The 20,619-nt window shown below is 36.0% G+C and overlaps 1 protein-coding gene across 3 annotated transcripts in view; it reads right to left on the bottom strand.

Moving 5' to 3' along the window:
- Window positions 1–5,191: 5,191 nt before the first annotated feature.
- The window catches only part of Msr1 (macrophage scavenger receptor 1), a 64,418-nt gene continuing 48,990 nt past the window's right edge, over window positions 5,192–20,619 (bottom strand). For 2 of the 3 annotated variants that reach the window (XM_013026608.1, XM_013026600.1), the window contains exons 9-10: window positions 16,169–16,357; window positions 5,192–5,346 (exon numbers count right to left, since the gene is read on the bottom strand). In XM_013026608.1, the coding sequence (XP_012882062.1) occupies window positions 5,210–5,346; window positions 16,169–16,357 (326 nt within the window). In that variant the 3' untranslated portion in view covers window positions 5,192–5,209. Of the gene's footprint in view, window positions 5,347–13,793; window positions 14,245–16,168; window positions 16,358–20,619 lie in introns of those variants that run through there. The other variant, XM_013026615.1, reaches the window with a different exon arrangement.

The raw sequence follows: 20,619 nt of genomic DNA, 5'->3' as shown, positions 1-20,619 counted from the left end.
CCAAGGCTGATCTAAGGAGCTACATCATCACTGACAGTTGTTGGCAAACCAGGTGAGCCAGCAGCACAATCTCATCGTCTGGTAGCCAGTGCGATAACATTCTGACCGTAAAAGCAATATGGTCATGATAACCCAGAGCAAAGTACAAAGTGAAAGACTGAAAAGTTACTGCCTACCTAGGGTGATGGAATATAAATCCAGAAAAACAAAACAAAAACAAAAAGCAATAGACTCTTTTCATATGGAGTTTTTTTTTTTGTCGGTCCTGGGGCTTGAACTCTGGGCCTGGGCGCTGTCCCTCAGCTCTTCAGCTGAAGGCGAGCGCTCTACCACTTGAGCTACAGCGCCACTTCCGGTTTTCTGGTGGTTGATTGGAGATAGGAGTTTCATGGTCTCTCCTGCCCGGGCTGGCTTTGAACCACGATCCTCAGATCTCAGCCTCCTGAGTAGCTAGGACTACAGGCGTGAGCCACCAGCGCCCAGCTCATATGGAGTTTTATATCACCAAAATGCTTTCTTCCCTCCAAGATTTTGTTGACAAATCTGATTGATTGCTTACAGAACTGTGAGTAAAGTCTTGTCTGAAAACTTTTCCTTTTGCTGCTTTCAAGATTCTATTTATATTTGTCTTTGGGTGTTTTGATGACAATGTCTTATGGGGTAGCTATCGGTCCATCTATTTTCCTTAGACTTACTTAGCTTCTTGGGGTTTATAAATGTATGTCTTCCATCCAATTTTGGCACCTTGACCAATATTTCTTTTGACATTCATCCTTCTGTTTAAGTGTCTCATGCTTCTATTTTTTCCAAACTACTCCTTCCACTGAGCCTAGAGATCAGTTCAAGGTAATAGCATGGGTTTTCTCAGAACTTCTCCTTGCACACGTTTTGCCCTGAGCATGCACACGGCTTTCTAAATCCCTCTGTATTCGTGACGTTTTTGTGAATGCCTACATTTCCCAAGGAAGTTCTTCCCAGCTTTTGCTACCGTGCTTTACAGTCTGTTTTATTTTCCACTGCGATCGCTTGCCCCAGGCATCTAACAGTTGTTAGTTCATCTTGCAGTGTTTTTAAGCAATGAGCCCTGCTTTTTCAGCTCTGATTTGAAGTTCAGTTGCCTGACACCAGTCCTCCAGACAGTGTTTGGCAACTTAGAATAGACACCCACAGTCATTTATGAGGGTCTTTGCTGCTTCCTCTGGAAGGACCAGGGATTTCAAAGTGTGAAGACAGACTGCCCTGTCTGTAGACAAAGGCCACAGGGAGGCCAGAAGAGAAGGCCAGAAGAGAAGAGGGGAAAGGCAAGTAATAAAACCCTCCCAAACACAAAACTGCTGTACTGTTTTGAAGCTGAAATTTTCTTGACTCAACATTTGCTCATTGCTTTTAGAAAGTTTTGACTCTTTTTCTAGAGTCCTGAACAAGTTGTTTATGGAAGTTCCTACTTGTTATGAAGTGTTTCTTTGCAGGGACAAGTGCACAGAGCTACCTACTGAACCAATTTGCTAATGTTGCATTCTACCTTTGATCTTTATTAGGCAAATGTATTAAATAATAACACTAGCCCTTTTCCAAGACATCAAGAATTTAAAAATAATTTTAAATGACATAAATTATAAATGTAAGCTGTTGAATAAAGCCAATATCAGAATAGAATACAGTGTCCTGTTTTGTGATGTTAATGAAAAACACTTAAGGATCTTTTTAATTTACCATTTGTTAAAATTGAAAGAAAATCTATAGTGTAAAAGTGAATACCAGGAAACAGGTATTTGAAAGGTGGAGAGTGAAGTGAAGGGGACAGAAGTATGTGAATGAAGAGAGGAATACTAAAGGGGAACACAGTCATAAATGTCATATATAGCCTTCAAAGTTAAAACAAACTGACTGGAGGGATGGGAAACAATGATGAAAGGGGTAACATCATTCAAGTAGCATTGTATTATTTTTAAGGAGACAGTTTAACTCTAGACATTTTCTCTGGAAGACACATGAGCCCTTGAGCTTCATAAGCCTTAAGGCCTTGGGCCCCGGGAAGTGAATGGCACATATTGTAAGACATTGTTAGGGAATCTGCATTACCTAATGGTGATTGTGATTGGCCTAGTCATAAATTTTGTTTCCATGGTAATCATACATATGCTTATTATTAAGACTCCCAGTGTTTCATTTTCCCTTAGTAGCAATGACTATTCAATTCAGTTGAGTACGATTTACCTGTACTCAGTAGTTTATAATGCTTCAAGAGTTTTAGGAAAATTGAAAGTTTGATTAGGAACTAGTTATTCAGATAATCAAAATATATTTAGTCATTAAATGTCAAATGATTTTCTTGACTTTCTACATTCCTTTTCTCCCTCACTTCTTCCCTTCATTTTCCTCCATTCTAACCCTCCTTTTCTTCCCTCCCACCCTCTCTCCTTCCTCCCCTTCCCTTCTTCCCTCTCTCCCTCCTTCCCTCTTTTTCCTTCCCTCCCTCCCTTCATTCTTTCTTTCCTTCCTTCCTTCCTTTTTGTATTTATTTTTATGCTCAATTGTCAGAAAAGTTTATATTCATTCTGATAAGTTTGAAAGTAAACATGATTTTTTGCTCCTAGAATAATTTAATGCAATTCCCTCTTTCAATGTACATTAAATTCGAATAACACTGGCATTTTAAAGATTTTTTTTCCCTGAATATATTCAGGCTAGATTCAATATCTCTTCCCTGAAGCCTAAAATTACAGAAATGCAATAGATGAAAACCACCTATGTTCAACAAATATGAGAATTTGTAACATAATAAAAATTTTCTGTAGGCTATGTCCAATAGCTGCAGTTCCAAGATAATACATTTTGCTTTTGCAAGTAGAGGATACTGAATCATTTACTTGGTTACTTTTTTGTGTGGTAAGACTTTGGAATATGAAAAAAATTGCTTAGGCCTATGCTTTGCTTGCCATCAATAAAGGGTATAGTAAAATAATTCTGTAACAGTACTGTTTCATAATCACATGTTTCTATAGGTTAAACCTAGGATATTTGAAAATTGAGTTTCTCTTAGGGACCAAATTAAGTTCAGTTGGGTTCAATAGCTACCCTTGAGCATCTGTCTCTCATGTAGACAGTCACGTTCAAGGTTACTGGGGCCTCGAGTAGCTTTTCCCACTCCTAGGATAAGGTCCAGTGGAAGAGCTCACTCTTGTGAGGGGTTTCCATTAGCAGGCTCAGGACTATTATCCCCTTAGGATTAAATATGTTTCTTTTTTTTCTGGTTGTAAAGTTGACTGACTTCAAGAAAGATTTCAAAGAGGAATAGTTGAAATCATTTTCCTGCTGCTCTCATGACATTTGCATTCTGAAAGTAAGGGAGTAATTAATTTTATTTATGTTCTAAACAGTTTCCTAAGTCATAACCAGCCAGTGTCTCAATTTTTTAAATGCAAAATGACTGAGCTATATTTGTTTATATTCAAAGATAGCGAATTTTTTTCATATATTGTTCTTTTTTTAATATATATTTTTATTGTAAAGATACTTACAAACAGGTTACAGTTACATGAGTAAGGTAAGGAGTACATTTCCTATTGAGTATTGTTACCTTCTTCTTTATTTATCCCCTACCATCCCTTCCCTCCCCAACTTCTCCCTCCCCCACTCAAGTTGTAAAGTTAATTTTCAACTAAGAATCTTGTACATCTCATTGTTAAACAACTTCATGGTTCAGTAAATCTACAGTCAGAATCTGACCATGAAAATTAGCTTGATGGTCCATGGTGGCCAAAATACATTATACAAAGCTATCTAAGCTAAACTTGCACAGATACTAATACTTAGATTTTTTAAAGGAATATGGATGGGAGATATTGCATACTTTACATAAAGACTTCCAAATTATCCCATAATTTAGAGCATAATTATAATCAACTAAATTGATTTCAATGAAAATAAAAAATGGCAAGTATTATCTTGCAATGAAAATAACGTAAATTAGATCCAATGGTTTATATGTGTTACTATTGTCATTTGTGATATGGAAATATTAAGCTTCACAATGTTTTATTCAATGTACAAATCATTTTTGGAGGGGGGATCTGGTCATGGGGCCTAAAACTCTGGGCCACGGCGCTGTCCCTCAGCTCTTCAGCTCAAGGCTAGTGCTCTACCACTCAAGCCATAGCAACACTTCCGGCTTTTTTCTTTTTGCTTATGTGGTGTGAGGAATCGAACCCAGGGCTTCAGGCATGCAAGGCAAGCGCTCTACCACTGAGCCAACTTCCCAGCCCCCAAATCATTTTCTTATGTAATTAAATTCTATCTAATGTCTTGAACAAAAACATAGGGTAAATATGAAGGAACTCATTCAACATGATTATTATCCATTATATTATTTTATTATATTGTTATACATTATTATATTATTATATATCTTATATTATTATTTAATTTCTTTTTGGCTGGTCTTGGGGCCTGAACTCTGGGTCAGGGTGCTGTCCCTCAGCTCTTCAGCTCAATGGTAGCACTCTACACTTGAGCTACAGCACCACTTCTGGCTCTTTTCTGCTTATGTGGTGCTGAGGAATCAAACCCAGTGCCTCATGCATGCAAGGCAAGTGCTCTATCGCTGAGCTACCTGCCCAGCCTCATTATCCAATAATATTTAAATAGGGAAATGAACCCCAAGTTAAGTATTCAAATGTTTTTTTCTTTCATGTGATTGTTTCTAACATATTTATAAGATTATTTTTTTTGTTGCTTTGTATGTCCCTCCCCCACGATATAACCCCTGCTTTCACTGTATTTGATGTTGGTATAATTTGTGGAGGGTAAAGGAAAAAACAAATGGTTTAAATAGGGATACAGGTGGACCCATTGCAACAATGAGATGTACAAGTCGTTATGTCGAAAAATGAACTTTACAACTTTGGTGAGGGGGGAGGATTTGGTAGGGATGGAGGAGATGGGAAGGGAAGGGAAGGGGAAACAAAGGAGGAGGCAACAATGCTTGATAAGAAATGTGCTCATTATCTTGCCCATGTAATTGTAACCCTTCTGTACACTATTTTCACAATTAAAAAAAAGTAAAATATAAGCAGTTCAAAAAATAATAATATTTAAATATTATTTTTCTTTGGACAATATCATTAAATCTTTAAATACTCATGAAGTGACGAGTGAAAAAAATATTTTATGACAATGATTTCATCAATGTAATTGAAAATATGATTTATTATAAAACGCAAGTGACTCCTGCATCTTCTGAGTGGGTGCAGGCTCTCACACCCCATTTTCCATAGAGATTACAGTCTTCAATAGAAGATTCCATCCCAAAACAAAACACCTCTTTTAGCCAGATTGGACCAGTACCTGCAAAAACACACGCACAACTACATTAGTTATACATGTTTATAAGGTGTTTATGTTAGTTATAAGAAAAAAGAAAACATTAGTTTACTCACTAGTTAAACACAAAAGTGTCAACCATAGTCTACATGCAAGTTCTGTGCTCTGTTAAAATTAAAAGGTTCTTGTCTTACAAAACTATATATTCTGCCAACATAGAAACTACTACAATACAAAGTAATAATGGAGGTACCAAAGCAGTCCAGAGAATGCAGAGATTAAAGAAGATCTTAATTTTTTCCTAAAGATGTAATGAGTGTTTGTTTTATTAATCTACAAAGGAAGGAAAGAAATGAGATTTAATCACAAAGAATTTGTGAAAGTCTGTAGATCCAAGTTGTCCTCTATGTCACAGACTTTGTCCTATCTGTAACATAAAAACTGCTAGCAGGAAGGGAAACTTGATAACACCCTTTTTGTCCCTTCTCAGTTTGTAGTGTATTAGCCTAGATGACCTGGTTTACCAAATATATTGTTTATTTTTAATTGAATTGGCACTAATACTATTGGAGATGGCTTACAAAGTATCCTGTTTCAAGCACTGCATAATACACATTCAGAAATAACTTCAACTTCAAAACAGCTCTCTATGAAGCTATTAAAGACTAAATAAAGATGGTTTCACAATGAGGCATATATAAGGATATTACCCTCACTTAATTTTTGAATATTCTGTGAGGTCAATAACTATAACAATGTGTACATGGCTGACAATGTATATAGTTGCATAATAACACATGCAAATGTAAATAAAAACAGCTATTGATGATATTTTAGCTCAATATATGGATAACACATGAGCTAACCTTAAACAAAATTGATGAGGCATTCCAGTGCCCATAAAAGAGCTATTCTTTATAAGTAAGGACAGTATGAAAATGGGTGATGTCTCCAGGCATATAACATATAAGATATATTAACCACCAGAGAAATACTTATTAAGGAGGTTAGATAGAAAGTTGGACTGAATAATAAAAATATTGAATTTTTATTATCAGTCACCAAAATAAATGGCACCATCAATTGTGCAATTTGGAACTCTGTCTGGCAGAAGGGGAGACATTGGACAAAAGAGAAAAGAATCTGTCAGGGAGGAGGAAAAGTAAAAGAATGTGCCTATGAAGAGCTTTCTCTGAAATGCAGGGTTTTTATTTGTTCTTGGAATTAAACAGAAAAAAATTTATTCCATGCATAAATGGGCCATTCATTTATTATATATAGCATGTATAATATTTTATATAATTGATTGTATGTATTTATTTATTGTATATATATATATATTATATAAATCATTATGTGCTTAACTAGAAAGATCCAAACATGAGGCAAATTATATTTTGGTTTGCCTTGTCAAGGTGATTAGACACATATTTTCCATTAGTATGACAGCAATTAAGTTGTTAGAATCCAAATCATGTTTCCATTATGATTAGTCCATTTTTCTGTTCTTGGGAATGAAACCTGTGACATGTCAGACAGGTGCTCTACCACTGAGCTACATCCCCAGACTACAATGTTTCTATAATAAGAAAACAAACATTTTCTTGGATGGATCAATTTCAACAGTAGTAACAGTAGGCAGAAAGACTCATGCATTCAGTGTGATAGTTATAACAGACTGAACCTTTTGACTTGAAATTTTAAGCCAGGCCACCAGGATGAGGTAGAAAAATATGATTTTAAAACTAGAAACTTTGCCAAGAATGTTTGGTTCTCAAATTGCTTTGATTTGGGAGGATATTTTACCCTTTACATTTACGTTTATGTGTATGAGTGTATTTGTGTATGAGTGTATTTGTATATCTCCTTTCAGGTTGCTAAAGCTTTATAGAAAATTCTGGAAAGCACCAAAGGGCTACTCAAAACTAGAGGCAAATAACAATTGAACAAATAGTTGAAGACACATGCTAATACAGAAAGAAGTTAAAGCGGTGTGTAATATTGTATTGTATTGTAGTCATTGCATTTCTAGACATTGATAAAGCAGATAAATAAGTAGAAGCAGTGTTCTGGGTGAAAGCCATGGAATGTAGTGGTGCAATAATCTTTGTCTCTGGATAGTAGGAAGTTTTATAGTCAGTATTCTGTAGAATACAGTGGAAAAACAAACAATTAGCCTTAGGTCTCAGCAGTGTAGAGGTTTTACAATCTAGGAAAAGAAAATTGCAAGTAAGATTGTCCCCATTGCGTTTAGGACCATGTAAACAGGAGGAAAGAAATTACTTAGTCACTAGCATACTGACAGGTAAACACACATTTTTCAGAAACTGGCTGAGGTAATAGTAATGAGAACTGAAGTTTACACTTTTGAATATTTTCTTTTTTTTTTAATTTTTTTTTTGGTCCCGTGGTGGGGCCAGAACTCTGGGCCTGGGCGCTATCCCTCAGCTCTTCAGCTCAAGACTAGCGCTCTACCACTTGAGCCATAGCACCACTTCTGGCTTTTTTCTTTTTGCTTATGTGGTGCTGAGGAATTGAACCCAGGGCCTCATGCATGCAAGGCAAGTGCTCTACCACTGAGCCACCTTCCCAGCCCCACTTTTGAATATTTTCTACGCAATATGAAAGTGTTGAAGGTGGTGACAAAGATCAAGATGCATTGTATTCATAAGCTGCTTTGTCAGATTGCAAAAATAAATCAATACATATCATACAAAATTAAGAAAAGTGAGGGAAGGGGTGAGTCAGGAGGGAGGGGTGAGAATGTTGAAAGGGTTGACAGTGATCATGGTGTGCTATATTCATAAACTGCTTTGTTGAGTGGCAGCTCTTTAGTACAACTACTTAAAGATAACGAAAATACTTTTTAAAACAAACAGAAACATCCAATGTGATTTAGATCTATTATGTCATTGAATCCTCAAATAACCTTAACAAAAGTGCTTTCAAGATGCTATTTTACTATTAAAGGACCCGAAACTAAGATTTGAATTAGGAACGTGGCCCATAGTACTACAACATTCCTATCCAGAGGTATGTATTAAGCAATGACTAACTGGCAAGCCTCTGCCTTCTTTGATTCTATCATGCCTCAAATCTGTCTTGAGTGACTACAGGAGTGAGCAAAAACACTCCACACTGTGTTGTGATGACCTATTACTGAGGGTGTACATTCTAGGTAGATGAAACTACCAAAGTCATGTATACAGTGGCAGAGTAGATATTTGCATCAAGAATCTCTGATTCTTATCCTACTCCTTTTTTCATTAAGGATGGCTAGATAAGAGAAATATTGGGCCCCTCTTGGTAACTGTTGTTTGCTATGCGGGAAAAAATTAAGACATAATGAACACTTTCTGAGTCCCTGTATATAGGGTAATAGACTAAACTACTTCCAACATAATTTTAAGTTTACTTCTTATAGTATTTATTAAAACACTAGCAATCACTCCATTTCATAGAAAAAGTAAGATTCAGAAGGAGTCTATGACTTCTTCAAAATAGCAGAGAACAGAACTAAGCAATAAAGCCTGAGGACACTCAGAACTTAGTGCTGTTCATTGGCTACATAGATGCTCAAATACAGTTACAGAAATATTTTCCCCAAGATTTGTTGTTTTATTTTTGCATTAATATATTCAGGAATATGGAGCCCAAGGGAAAATTTATTTAGCACACATTTCCCATTTCTTTCCAAATTGCTTGCAGCATTAAAAAATTAATGCAAAGGTAGCATAAAATTCATAAAATTTTATCCTTGTGTAAATCTACAATATAAAAAAGTGAATTTATTTTTACTCCTTTAGATAATAACAGTTATTCAAGGCCTTCGTTGTTGTAGCTATCATTGCTGGAATTTTTTTCTCTAACCTATTCTTTCCACTCAGTGGAAACATACAATTGATGTGTATATTTTAAAGATTCTTTTGTTCTCTAATTGTAGATCAATCATTCTTCCACCTGTTTACCTATATATCTATTTATTCTACCTACCTATGCAGCTGTTATAAGTATAATTTTCTTTGCAATTTGAAGGCTAGAGGGGAACAAATGGATAGATTTTCTGTTTCTAAGAGCAGGCAAGCATAGCAGTGTTGTCAGTAGTTTCTGGAGTTTTGTGGGGTTGCTTTGTCATGCTCAATAATTCTATTCTATTCTATTCTATTCTTCATCATTTTTGAGGAAAAAGAGACATATAGCTGTACTTCCATGATTTGGTGACTTGGGGATCTTGTCTTATCTTTTGTCCTTTTTTTTTAGGTCAGAGACCAGAACTTGAATTTGGTATTTGACTCTTTTGTCTTACTGGCTAGTGCTCTACCAACTGAGCCATGCCCCATCCCTGATTTATGAATCTTTCATTCTGTTACAAGTTTTATGGGGAAAACGGGTCTCTAATTTCATGCATTTCCCAGACATAAAGTAAATTAGTAAGACTGGAGATGAACTGTCAAATAGAGAAGCAAAACTTACTAATAAGTAAAAGTGACTGATGTGTTTTAATGATATTTAGCCATAGCTACATGACATGAAGTTGAATCATTTTTCAGACTTCTAGCTGGAAGTGTTTTATAAAGGGCTTCTTCTTTGAGAAAAATTATTTTGTTTTCACTTGAAGTTGAAAACCTGAGTCAAAAGTTATGTACATATGGCCATATAAGATGATGCTAAGTGAAATGAACCCCAAGATAAGGACACAATAGGTTTTATCTTTCTTGCTGTTGTTTTTAATGTACTTAAAATGTACTATGTGATTTTTTTTGTTTCTTTTATATGTTCTTCTCCCTTGGTATAACCCCTGTTTTCACTGTTTTTGCTTTCTGTGTCTTACATATTGTATATACATTTATTTTTCTAATTTGGGGAGGGGAAGGGAAATAACAAAATGCGGAAATAAGGATCCAGGTTGACCCATTGTAACAATGAGATGTATAAGACACTGTGTTGAAAATGAACTTTACAACTTAGGGAGGTGGGGGGGAAGTTAGGGAGGTGGGGAGGGAAGGGATGGTAGGGGAAAAACAAAGGAAGGGGTAACAATGCTCAATAGGAAATGTACTCATTACCTTACTCATGTAACTGTATCCCCTTGTGCAGTATCTTTACAATAAAAAAATATATAGTTAAAAAAAAAGAAAACCTGAGTCAAGCAGAACTGTGGGGAGTGAATATGATTTGGATTCCAGTTTCCAGGTTCCAAGATGCTCCTTTCTCTCCCATCATTCTGGTCTATGCAGAATAAAAGAGTGAGGGTAAACTAATTCTGAGATTTCATTTGCTTTTGATACTCAATGATTCTAAGATGTGAAGGAATTAAGATCTTTAAAAAATTGAGCTTCTTGGGCTGGGAAGGTGACTTGGTGGTAGAGTGCTTGCCTAGCATGCATGAAGCCATGGGTTCCATTCCTCAGTACCACATAAACAGAAAAAGCTGGAAGTGGTGCTGTGGCTCAAGTGATAGAGTGCTAGCCTCGAACAAAAGAAGTTCAGGGACAGTGCCTAGGCCCTGAGTTCAAGCTCAAGGTCTAACAAAAATTTGAGATTTTTCAGGATTGAAACTTTAGAAGCTTGCTCTCTACAGAGGAAAGACTGTGGTATGGAAGTGAAGTTAAATGTGAACTTGATGCAGACTCCACCCCTACCCCATCTTAATGGCTATGTAAATTTTGGCCAATTTTCTGACCTCTGATGGGTATAATTTTTCTATAACAATATTGGCTATAATACCTATTTCTCATAGGCACCTGTGAGTACTAACAGAGACCACAAAGTAAGCTTTTGATAAATGAGGCTATGCCATATTAGTATCCTCTTTGATATTGTAACAAAACCTTTGCTCTGAATTCCATATGCTCTAAAATCTTTCATAATATACCACGTCCAAACATGAACCTTTCATAACTTTCTATACAGAATGCAACATGTAGAGATTGGAATCCCGACCCACTGATGCATTTGTTAATCTTACGACTCATGCAGTAAAATATAGTACAGAGATGCAGAAACTGCATTTTGGTTGCCTTCTTTTATCCTTGCATTTTTATGAAAAGTCCACTTGTAAGCTGACTGGAATGGGTCAGTCATTAATGTAAAAGCAAAGAATAGTCCACTAAGACTTCTGTTTCTGCTTTCAGGTTTGGAGCTGAGTACTCTAGCCTTAAAAGGTCTTCTCTCATCAGAATACACATTGGCTCAGAGATGCTTGAACTAAATCCCAGAGGTAGTGCTATTGTCTGGCAATGTTCACCCGTGCTATAGGCTTCCCAACTGGAACCAGGGGTGGGAAAGGAGAGAGAGAAGAGACTCTGCTCTCCTTCGTGCCCCATGTGAGACAAATGCCCAGTGCTGCTCAGTGTTTCCTTAATCTAACTGTTTTTGTCTAGTCAGGAAAAAGAAAACACATACTACTTTATGCAAATGAAAGAACCTACTTAAAGGAGCGTGCTTTAAGCTTTATTCCAATAAATCATTTTGCTTGCAGCTGCAAAGCTAATTGTTCTTAAAGCTAACAAGGATTATCTTTGGTAAGCCAGGTTTTCTATTTTAAAACCTGGGGTAGAAAAAAGGAGGATGATAGTAGAAAACTATGTCTAGAAAATTGTATTCCATTCTGGAAGGGAAGAATTATGCAAAAGGGATAAAGTTATATTTCCTTTTTCCTACAATTTTTGTAATTATATAAAATATTGTATTAGCCTAAGTCTTATTTTCCTAGAATAGTAAATTTAAATTCTGATGCATGTTTCTCTTTCATTCTCCTATCCACATTTTTTTCTAAGTTTCTTGGCTATTGTGCATTCAATATTGCTTTTTTCCCCCCTCCTCTCCTGGGTGAACCTATAAATTTAAAATAGAAGAAAGGAAAAATAGTCTCAATAACTTGGCCTAAAAATGGTTTTCAACGTAGTTAATCTCAAAGCAACTTATGATGTAAGCTTGTCTCTTAAAATATAAGGTCTAATGCAGCATATCATGAAAATTATTATTTTTTTGCCAGACCTGGGTCTTGAACTCAGGGACTAGGCACTGTCCCTGAGATTCTTTTGTTCAAGACTAGCACTCTACCACTTGAGCCATTATACCACTTCTGGCTTTTTCTGTATATAGGGTCCTGAGGAATCAAACCCAGGGCTTTGTGCATGCTAGGTAAGCTCTCTACCACTAAGCCACATTTCCAGCCCATGAAAATTATTTTTCACGTTTTTTCATCAGAATGAATTACTTTGGCTTTATTATTTCTTTATCAAAGCTCTCTTTGCTTTATTGTTTAAAAATTTTTCCTAATCATTCTTCAGTTGTGTGCTACCAACTTCTAGCCAGAGAGTTGAAATAGGAGTTGAGTCAATATTGAATAGAAGGGTGTGATGATGACAGCTTTGTTCACATTTACCTTTTGACCCCTGGAACATCATCACTGTCACAATACAATACCACACCAATCTGACCCTTCCCCAACAGAATGGTAACTAAACATGTAATTATAGAGTGTGCTGGCCGTTAGCTCTGATACTCCTCAGTGGGGAGCAAACTACTGGAATAGGTCTGCTATTTTTCCTAAAAGCATTGACTTCTAATATGAGCTCCTTACAAAATAACTAAAAGCAAGAGAAACTTGGCATCCCTGCCTCCACTTTGTATTTGACCTTATTCTATGACATGCCCCTTTGAAAGTCACCTTGGAATGTAGGAGGGAGAGACCTGAGTACATATTTACAAGGAATAATGAAGAAACTTCCCCCAAAGGAAAGCAGCAGTGGGATTCTTCCTCAGCACAGACCACCCTCCTCAAAACAGCAATGATTTGTTTGTCTTGAACTGACAGTTCCCCTCAAATGATGTTGACAATCCATACATAACAGCTCCCTCAGAATGCCTCTTAGAAGAAGAATAACCAACCAGGGCACTCTATCTATACATCTCACTCCCTCATCTTCATTCTTCATCACTCAACCCAAAGCTCATGTTTGTTCGCTGAAAATGGCTGAAGTTGAGGTCAACTTCAAGGAGGTTCCTTGGTCTCTTCCTGAGGCAGCATGAACTGGGTAGGCAGTCTCCTTCCTTTGCCTTTCATTATATCTCCATTAGGCATGGTGGGGGGAGTGGAGAGAGGTCAAACCTGACATGGGCAAACTGGCGAATTTGGTGCTAGGACCTAAAGTTAGAGTTCACCATGAGTTATGTTTTGTTCTGGGCATATCCCATATATTAACATATTTAAGATTCAAAACAAATCAGCTCTGTTGATTTTACCTCCTTTTGTTAGCAAGGAAATTGAAATACTGAAACATAAGTGTCAGAGCTAAGGATGCAAGTTACATCTTCTTAGTTATAAAACTCCCAATCTTTCCAATTCTTTAGTTACTTGAAATATGAAAAGTAAAGCAACATGTTGACTGGCTTTATTGTTTTATTACAGGAAAACGAGGAAAATATAAAGAATCACCAAGTACTATAAACACACAGTGTTCTTAAAAATGAGACATATTAGCCAAGTAGTAAGTTACATCAAGAAAATCTGAGAGATTTGTCTTCCAATAGCCAACTAAAAAATTCCATGTAAGTCTGAATCCTATCATTTCAATCCTTATCGAAAGAGAAAACATTTTCTTGACAAAATTTCAGGATACTTATTTATTTCTTTACTTAACAGTGCTTTAGACCAGAAATCTCTAGAGATATAAGTAGGAATAAATAAAGGCTTCGAGGAAAAGCATGGGTCTTGTAATTCACACTGTCTTAAGAAAATAGCCTCCAACTCAGTGTTTCCCATCTATGTTGGAATGCTAATGAAAAACTAATTTTGAAATCCATGATAATCCTGTATTTGCATAAAAAAAACAAAGCTGGGGTGGGTGTTGGGGATTTAGTTCAGTGGAAAAGTACTTTGTGGTAAGGGCAAGACCTTGAGTTCAATCCTCAGCTCTGAAAAAAAAAAGTGGAGTATTCGTTTCACCTGAACTAAACAAGATATATAGTTTCTGTTGCTCTGTGTCTGGTGTCCTCTCCGCATAAGAGCTTAATAAACTGAATCAGTAGACTTGTTTCTTAGAGAAACAAAGCTAAATGTATCCTCTTGATTAAAAGTATTTTAGGATAATTTGTCTTGGTTATGGACTGAGCTGATCTCTACTGGTTAAATAATTGGAAAATTGTCCAAAATTGTCCAATTTTGTTTTGCAGCAAAGGTACATTCTGACCATGCAAACTTTCCCTACACCATTATTCTAAAATTGAAAAATGCTTATTTACCAAGAAAGATACCAATGACAAGAACTGCACATCCTTTCCTGGAGGGCAACTGTCTCTTCCATAGATGGGTGCTTCTCATCATTTGAAATGCTTATACAATTATGTATTTCCAATATATAGAGTTCAGTCCATGGACCTAGGTTATCACAAAAGTGGACCCTTTCCTTGTACACAAGGGGAAACTCAGACTGGCAGTTCAGTATGAGCTACATGACTGACTCCATCATTTGAGTCTTTTGTGAACAACATTTGGGGATTTTTGTTTCTTCTTTTTCTAAAATATTCTCCAAAAAGCAGCTTAAAAACCTTGAAATCATCTCAGTTTAGGAGGTAATTTGCACAGGTTAAAGAATGATTTTTAGGTCTCCATTTTTGAGCTCAAGGAAAGATGCTCTTAAGATGTTGTAGGGATGGAAATCTGGGAAACATGTCTAATTGTGGCAAAGTATGGGTATTTTCTTTCTTTTTTTTTTTTTTGCCAGTCCTGGGGCTTGAACTCCGAGCCTGGGCACTGTCCCTGAGCTTCTTTTTTTGTTCAAGGCTAGCATTCTACCACTTGAACCACAGTGCCACTTCTGGCTTTTTCTGTGTATCTGGTACTGTGGAATTGAACTCAGGGCTTCCTGAATGCTAGGCAAGCACTCTACCACTAAGCCACGTTCCCAGCCCTCATTATGGGTATTTTCTAATTACTCTGTTTCTTCTATTCAAACTGTTAAAAGCATAAGTTCAAACTAGTGATCAGGAGCTCAACCTAAGTACAGAAACTCTGCTTGTTATTCCTCAAATCACTAGTGTCTTCCTGAAATTAAAATATCTGTCTAGTCTCTGAAGACTTCTGTATTTGGGATCCCTGCTTAAATTTGCCTCATTTTTTTATTGGTGCAGGGAATTCACTTAGAGAGATAAAGGATATAATTGAAATCTAGTGTGTGCGTTCTGGAGGTGCTCAGCACAACGTTTGGCTGAATCCTTCTCTCAATGCGATGGATGAGACACCAAGTGAAGCCCGTATCATTTCTCAGACATCTTTAAAAGACCCAGTAGTGTAAGCTGAGCCAGCCAGTATATACTGGCTTGTCAATAATTCACTTTCCCTACTCCTCTTATTTCTGCCTTACCAATCATTCTAGTTTTGTCTATGTTAAATAGTTCCTGAAGAAGTAAAAGGTAAAAGGGAGCCCTCCGCTGTCCAGTTCCACACAACTGGCAGAACTTGAGATCGAGAGGGCAAAGCATTTCACAGAAAGGAGAGTCTCACAAGGTGAAATGTTAGCAAGGATTTATTTCAGTAAAGCAGGATGAAGTAGAAAGAATAAAGAAGGAAGGGAGAGACATTTTCTGAACTTCACACAAAGAAAACAAAACAGTTGAGGCCCTTGTTTAGGGCATTTATCTGGGCCTTTCAGGTTGAATTCCTACCTTAACGTCTGGTCCATAATCATCAGAGATAATGGTTCCAGGTGGATTCATTAGCCCCAACAGGCCTCAGATGGGATTCTTTTCTCTATCCTAGTTGCCTCTGTGTCTACTTGGCTTCACAGGTTACAGATTTCCTACATTTTACTATTGTTTATAAGGATTAGTTTCAGATTACCTTCTCCAAAGTGAGCTCTTTTGTGCACACTTTGAATTTCTCGATATCCCAGACTCCGACAGACGACTCGTCCAGCGCGTATTTCCCAGTGATCGTCACAGATGGTACCCCACAGGCCATCATGGAAAATTTCCACTCTGCCTTCGTGAGGCCCACTACCACCAATTAGCCGCACTATTTTAGTCTGAGCTGGACAAGGAATAAATGAACAAACAGCCAGGATTAATCACACGCATATTGCTTCCCAATATATTTTTCATTCTTTCTTTGTGGTGCTGAGGATTGGACCCAGATACTTTTTCCTTAGAAGAAAGAAAACAAACACAGGCCAGGTTTGCAGTTACTTGGCCTATTGGCACACATACTAAACTTTCTAGCACCACCTATTGGTCAAGAGTTTAACTGCATGTATTGCATTTGTAAAGGTTGAAGAGCAAACACGTCTTTAACATAATACTTACGAACCCACCCGTGGCTTTCAACAGTATAGAAAGACAAGAACCATATATTTTATAACAAAATATACATGAAAAAGCAGGATATTTTGATAAGAAAATTAAAATAGCTATACTGACTAACTTTTAGAACTAGCAAGGGCTTTCCTTTTTATGGAACCTTCAGAATTCTCCCCAAAGTATTGGGAAAAATATTGGGGACAATCATAATAATGGAAGTAAAATATCTGAATTTTAATGTTTTGCTAGAAATTACCAAAGCATTAAGCTTCCTAACAAAGCACACTGAAGTCACAATTCATAGCAATATTTTGTTCTATCATGCTTAACCAATTAATACTCCTATATGAATGGCAAAATTGTATAAAAATCTCAAAGATGCTACAAAGAAATTCACATAGATATAAAATAGTTCTTCACAATTTTTGAAAAGGCAACGTATAAAGTTTGTGCCTAGGGATAATAATATTATAAAATGGGGAGACTGTAAGAAAGAATAAATAAGGGTGGATTTCATCAAAATCCACTATGTGTCTATGTGGAAATATCACAATAAAAGTATGTGTACAATTAATATGTACTAATACAAATAATGCAAAATGTTATAAAAACAATCGATTGGAGAAGCAAAGTTATTTCAAAAGCTCATACACATAAAGGGAGTATTTTTTAATTAAATCATCTAGGTGAAAAATAGAATGTAAAAGCAAATATTTCTAAAATCTTACTTAGTGTTATGTAAGAATAATATTACCTAATGATATATAATTAATAAATAGTCTATATAAATATACATTTTCAAATATAAGCCTAAATATTATATAAAATGTGATTATACATATATGTACACATATGAAGGTAATATATGTGTACATATATAGAGAGGTAATTATCAAAACAATATAGGTTTTAATGTGAAAATAGAATTTTAGGTATGAGTTTCAAGGTTCAATTCATTGATAAAATATTCAATTAACATTTTCCTCCATTTGAGTAAATTTAGTTGAAACAGTAATTCAATAACATGTTAGAGGAAATGGACAATTTCCTCCCACAAAACTCACTGAACCTCTCAGAAACATGAAAAAGTGCATGTTAATATATATTATTGTAATTATTTCTTGAGTCTTCTGAATTGTAACACATGCTAAATACTGAGTTAATGTAATTATGTCAAAGTGCACAAGGCATTCCTCACTCAATATTCATAAGGTTGAAACACTTTTAAATAGAAATAATTTCCTACTACTGTATTCAAACTTGCAATTATGAGTAAAATACCTGAGTGACCCCATCATTCACTATAATTACCTTAAAATTGAAGAGGCACAAGCTAGCAATATTATGTGTCACTTTTCAAAATTAAAATCCTATTTTGTCAACTAGAATCATACTCAAATGTTTTTATAGAAATCAAATGTATCAAAGTATACCACATGCATTTTGTAAATCTGCAGCATATTCAAACATCTGATTGTGCATCCATGGTTGTCTTATTGAGTAAACAGCAGCGTGTACTAAACATTCATACCCTCTCACTCCCCCCCCCCAAATATCATTATTGAGCTTGGCTTGCTCTGGAGCAGTGGTTCCTAAACTAGGCATTATAGCAGATTCATTGTTGGAGTTTCTGGTTTGGTAGGTCATGAATGAGGTCTGATAATTACCACTTTTTTGTTTTACTAGTTCTGGGATTTGAATCCAGAGTTTCATGAATGCTAGGTAAGGACTCTACCATTTGAATCACATCTTTACCAACTTTAGGTTATATTATTATTGTTGTTGTTATTGTTATTATTATTACAAATAAGATCGGTCTTGTTGTTTTTGCCCAGGGCTGGCCTTGGGCTCTGGTACTTCTTTCTATGCCTCTTGTTTAGTTGGAATTGTAGACATGAATCACAAAACCCAGATTTTTAAAGCCTTCACTAACTTTTTGCCCAGGCTGGCCTTCAATCAATATCCTCTTGGGAGATTTCTGCTTCCAAAGCAGCTAGCTTATAGATGTGAGCCACTGTGTCTACCCTAATTTCCACTTTCAGCAAATTCTCAGATGATGCTAATTACAATGGTCCATTGACTACACTTTGAGAAACACTATAACTAGAAGATCATATTATATTTGAATGAGAGGACAGATTCGACTTCTAAAACAGGTACAGATGCCTAGAAAAATGCTTTAGTTTTATTGTAAGAGAATCACTGCAAATTTATTTTAAACTGGATAAAATCATGAAATTCTTATAAGGCAAGTTCTTCTATTCAAACTCTTTGGAGCCATATATATCTGAGTATGCCTTTGCATATCTGTCACCAGGAATATATTTCAATTATACATAATGACTGAAGAATTGACATCACTGCTCTACTTTGGTAATAGAGGACAGTTTACTTTGTCACCGGTCTCAACTGTAGCATTTCACATCTCCCATTTATAATCTAATCTCTGTAAGACCATACAAAAAACTTTTTCCTGAATTTCCCATGTTCATTATTACATGGGTAAGAATGGTGTCCACATTCTTTTCCTCTCTGGCTAACATATTCAGAGAGAGATTTTCTTTCATTTGGGAACTTTTGTCTTAAAACTTCCAGAGATATAAATAAATTTATACATATTATATATAGATATAGGTAAGTAGACAGACATAGAGAAAGAGACAGACAGACAGATAGGTAGATAGAATTTCTGAATAGCTATCTTAATTCTTCTTTTAAGCTTATTAATAGACATTTTCCAGATTCATATCATATACATGAAGATAAACTATGACTACAAGCATAGGTAGTAACTCTCTGCGTCAGCAACAACTTTTAAACTGGTGGGAAAAAAAACCAGAAACAAAAACCAAAGCAACTAAACCAAAATGGGAATTACAGTGGTCTTTAAAGATCACAGAATGTCTTTGGAAGCCAAGGCTAAGATTACAGTTATGTGTCTGGAAGAGAAATCTGTTTTCACCGAAGCTTCTTTGGGTAGGTTGCTTTCACTGTCTTCTGTGTTGCAGGCTGGAGAGAGTTTGGATGATGGAACATTACTTAAAGGTCATAGTTCAGCTACTCTTAAGTATTCTGCAGTCTCTTTTACAGTGACACTTTGAAATTATCCAGGTAAGTGCTCTTGTGGCATGGTTTGTGAATGAACAATCTGGGACATACACATGAATATGGCCTTCCTGGAGTAAGGGCAGTGAGATACTTCTTTGTTAAAGAGTTTTGAACAGATGACAACTAGAAAGGTTCATTCCATAGAAATTCTGCTGAATTTTATTACAATATAATATTAACTATACTACAGATTTATTTCTGTATTTTTTCCCTTGTCAATGGCTACACTAAATTCAGGTGTCAGCAAATCAAGGTTTTAGTTTTCTCTTGCACACTGTTAATGAGCCATTCCCAGACCATTTCATTCCTGCAGGATGTTAGGAGAAATAGTATCTGTTGTTAGTTAAATGTGTCTAAACACAAGTCTATGCCAGTCACTTTCCTAGGTTCTGGGATAACAATTAGACTAAAATCCATATCTTGCTTTCAAGATTTGTGAAATTATTTGGAAGCTTAGAAAAAAGTATAACTGCTTAAAATTCTGTACAGGTTCCTATTTTGTGCTGAAAACAGTAAGTATATAATCTGCCTATGATATCAGTCACCTTTATTTATGTGTATGTGTGTGTGTATGTGTGTGTGTGTGTGTGTGTGTGTGTGTGTTTCATGAGCTTTCTGATTTAATATTTGTCCTCTCAAAGAGGGCATGCTGACCATCCATGAGAGTTTCTGGAGATAGCCAACACCTGTTCTGCAGTTTCAAAGATGAGGCTATTTAGCCTCTATCATTTCTTTTTTTTTTAAATTTAATTTTATTTTATTTGTGAACATACTGTACAGAGGAGTTACAATTACATGGGCAGGATAATGCCTACATTTCTTACCAAGCATTGCAGCCTCCTCCTTTGTTTACCCTTCACATCCCTTCCCAGCCTCCCCCCTCCCCCC

This window comes from Dipodomys ordii, unplaced genomic scaffold (assembly GCF_000151885.1).
Source record: "Dipodomys ordii isolate 6190 unplaced genomic scaffold, Dord_2.0 Scaffold4, whole genome shotgun sequence".
NCBI lineage: Eukaryota > Metazoa > Chordata > Mammalia > Rodentia > Heteromyidae > Dipodomys > Dipodomys ordii.
Note: the sequence above shows the minus strand (reverse complement) of the source record. Positions and strands in the feature narration are given on the sequence as shown.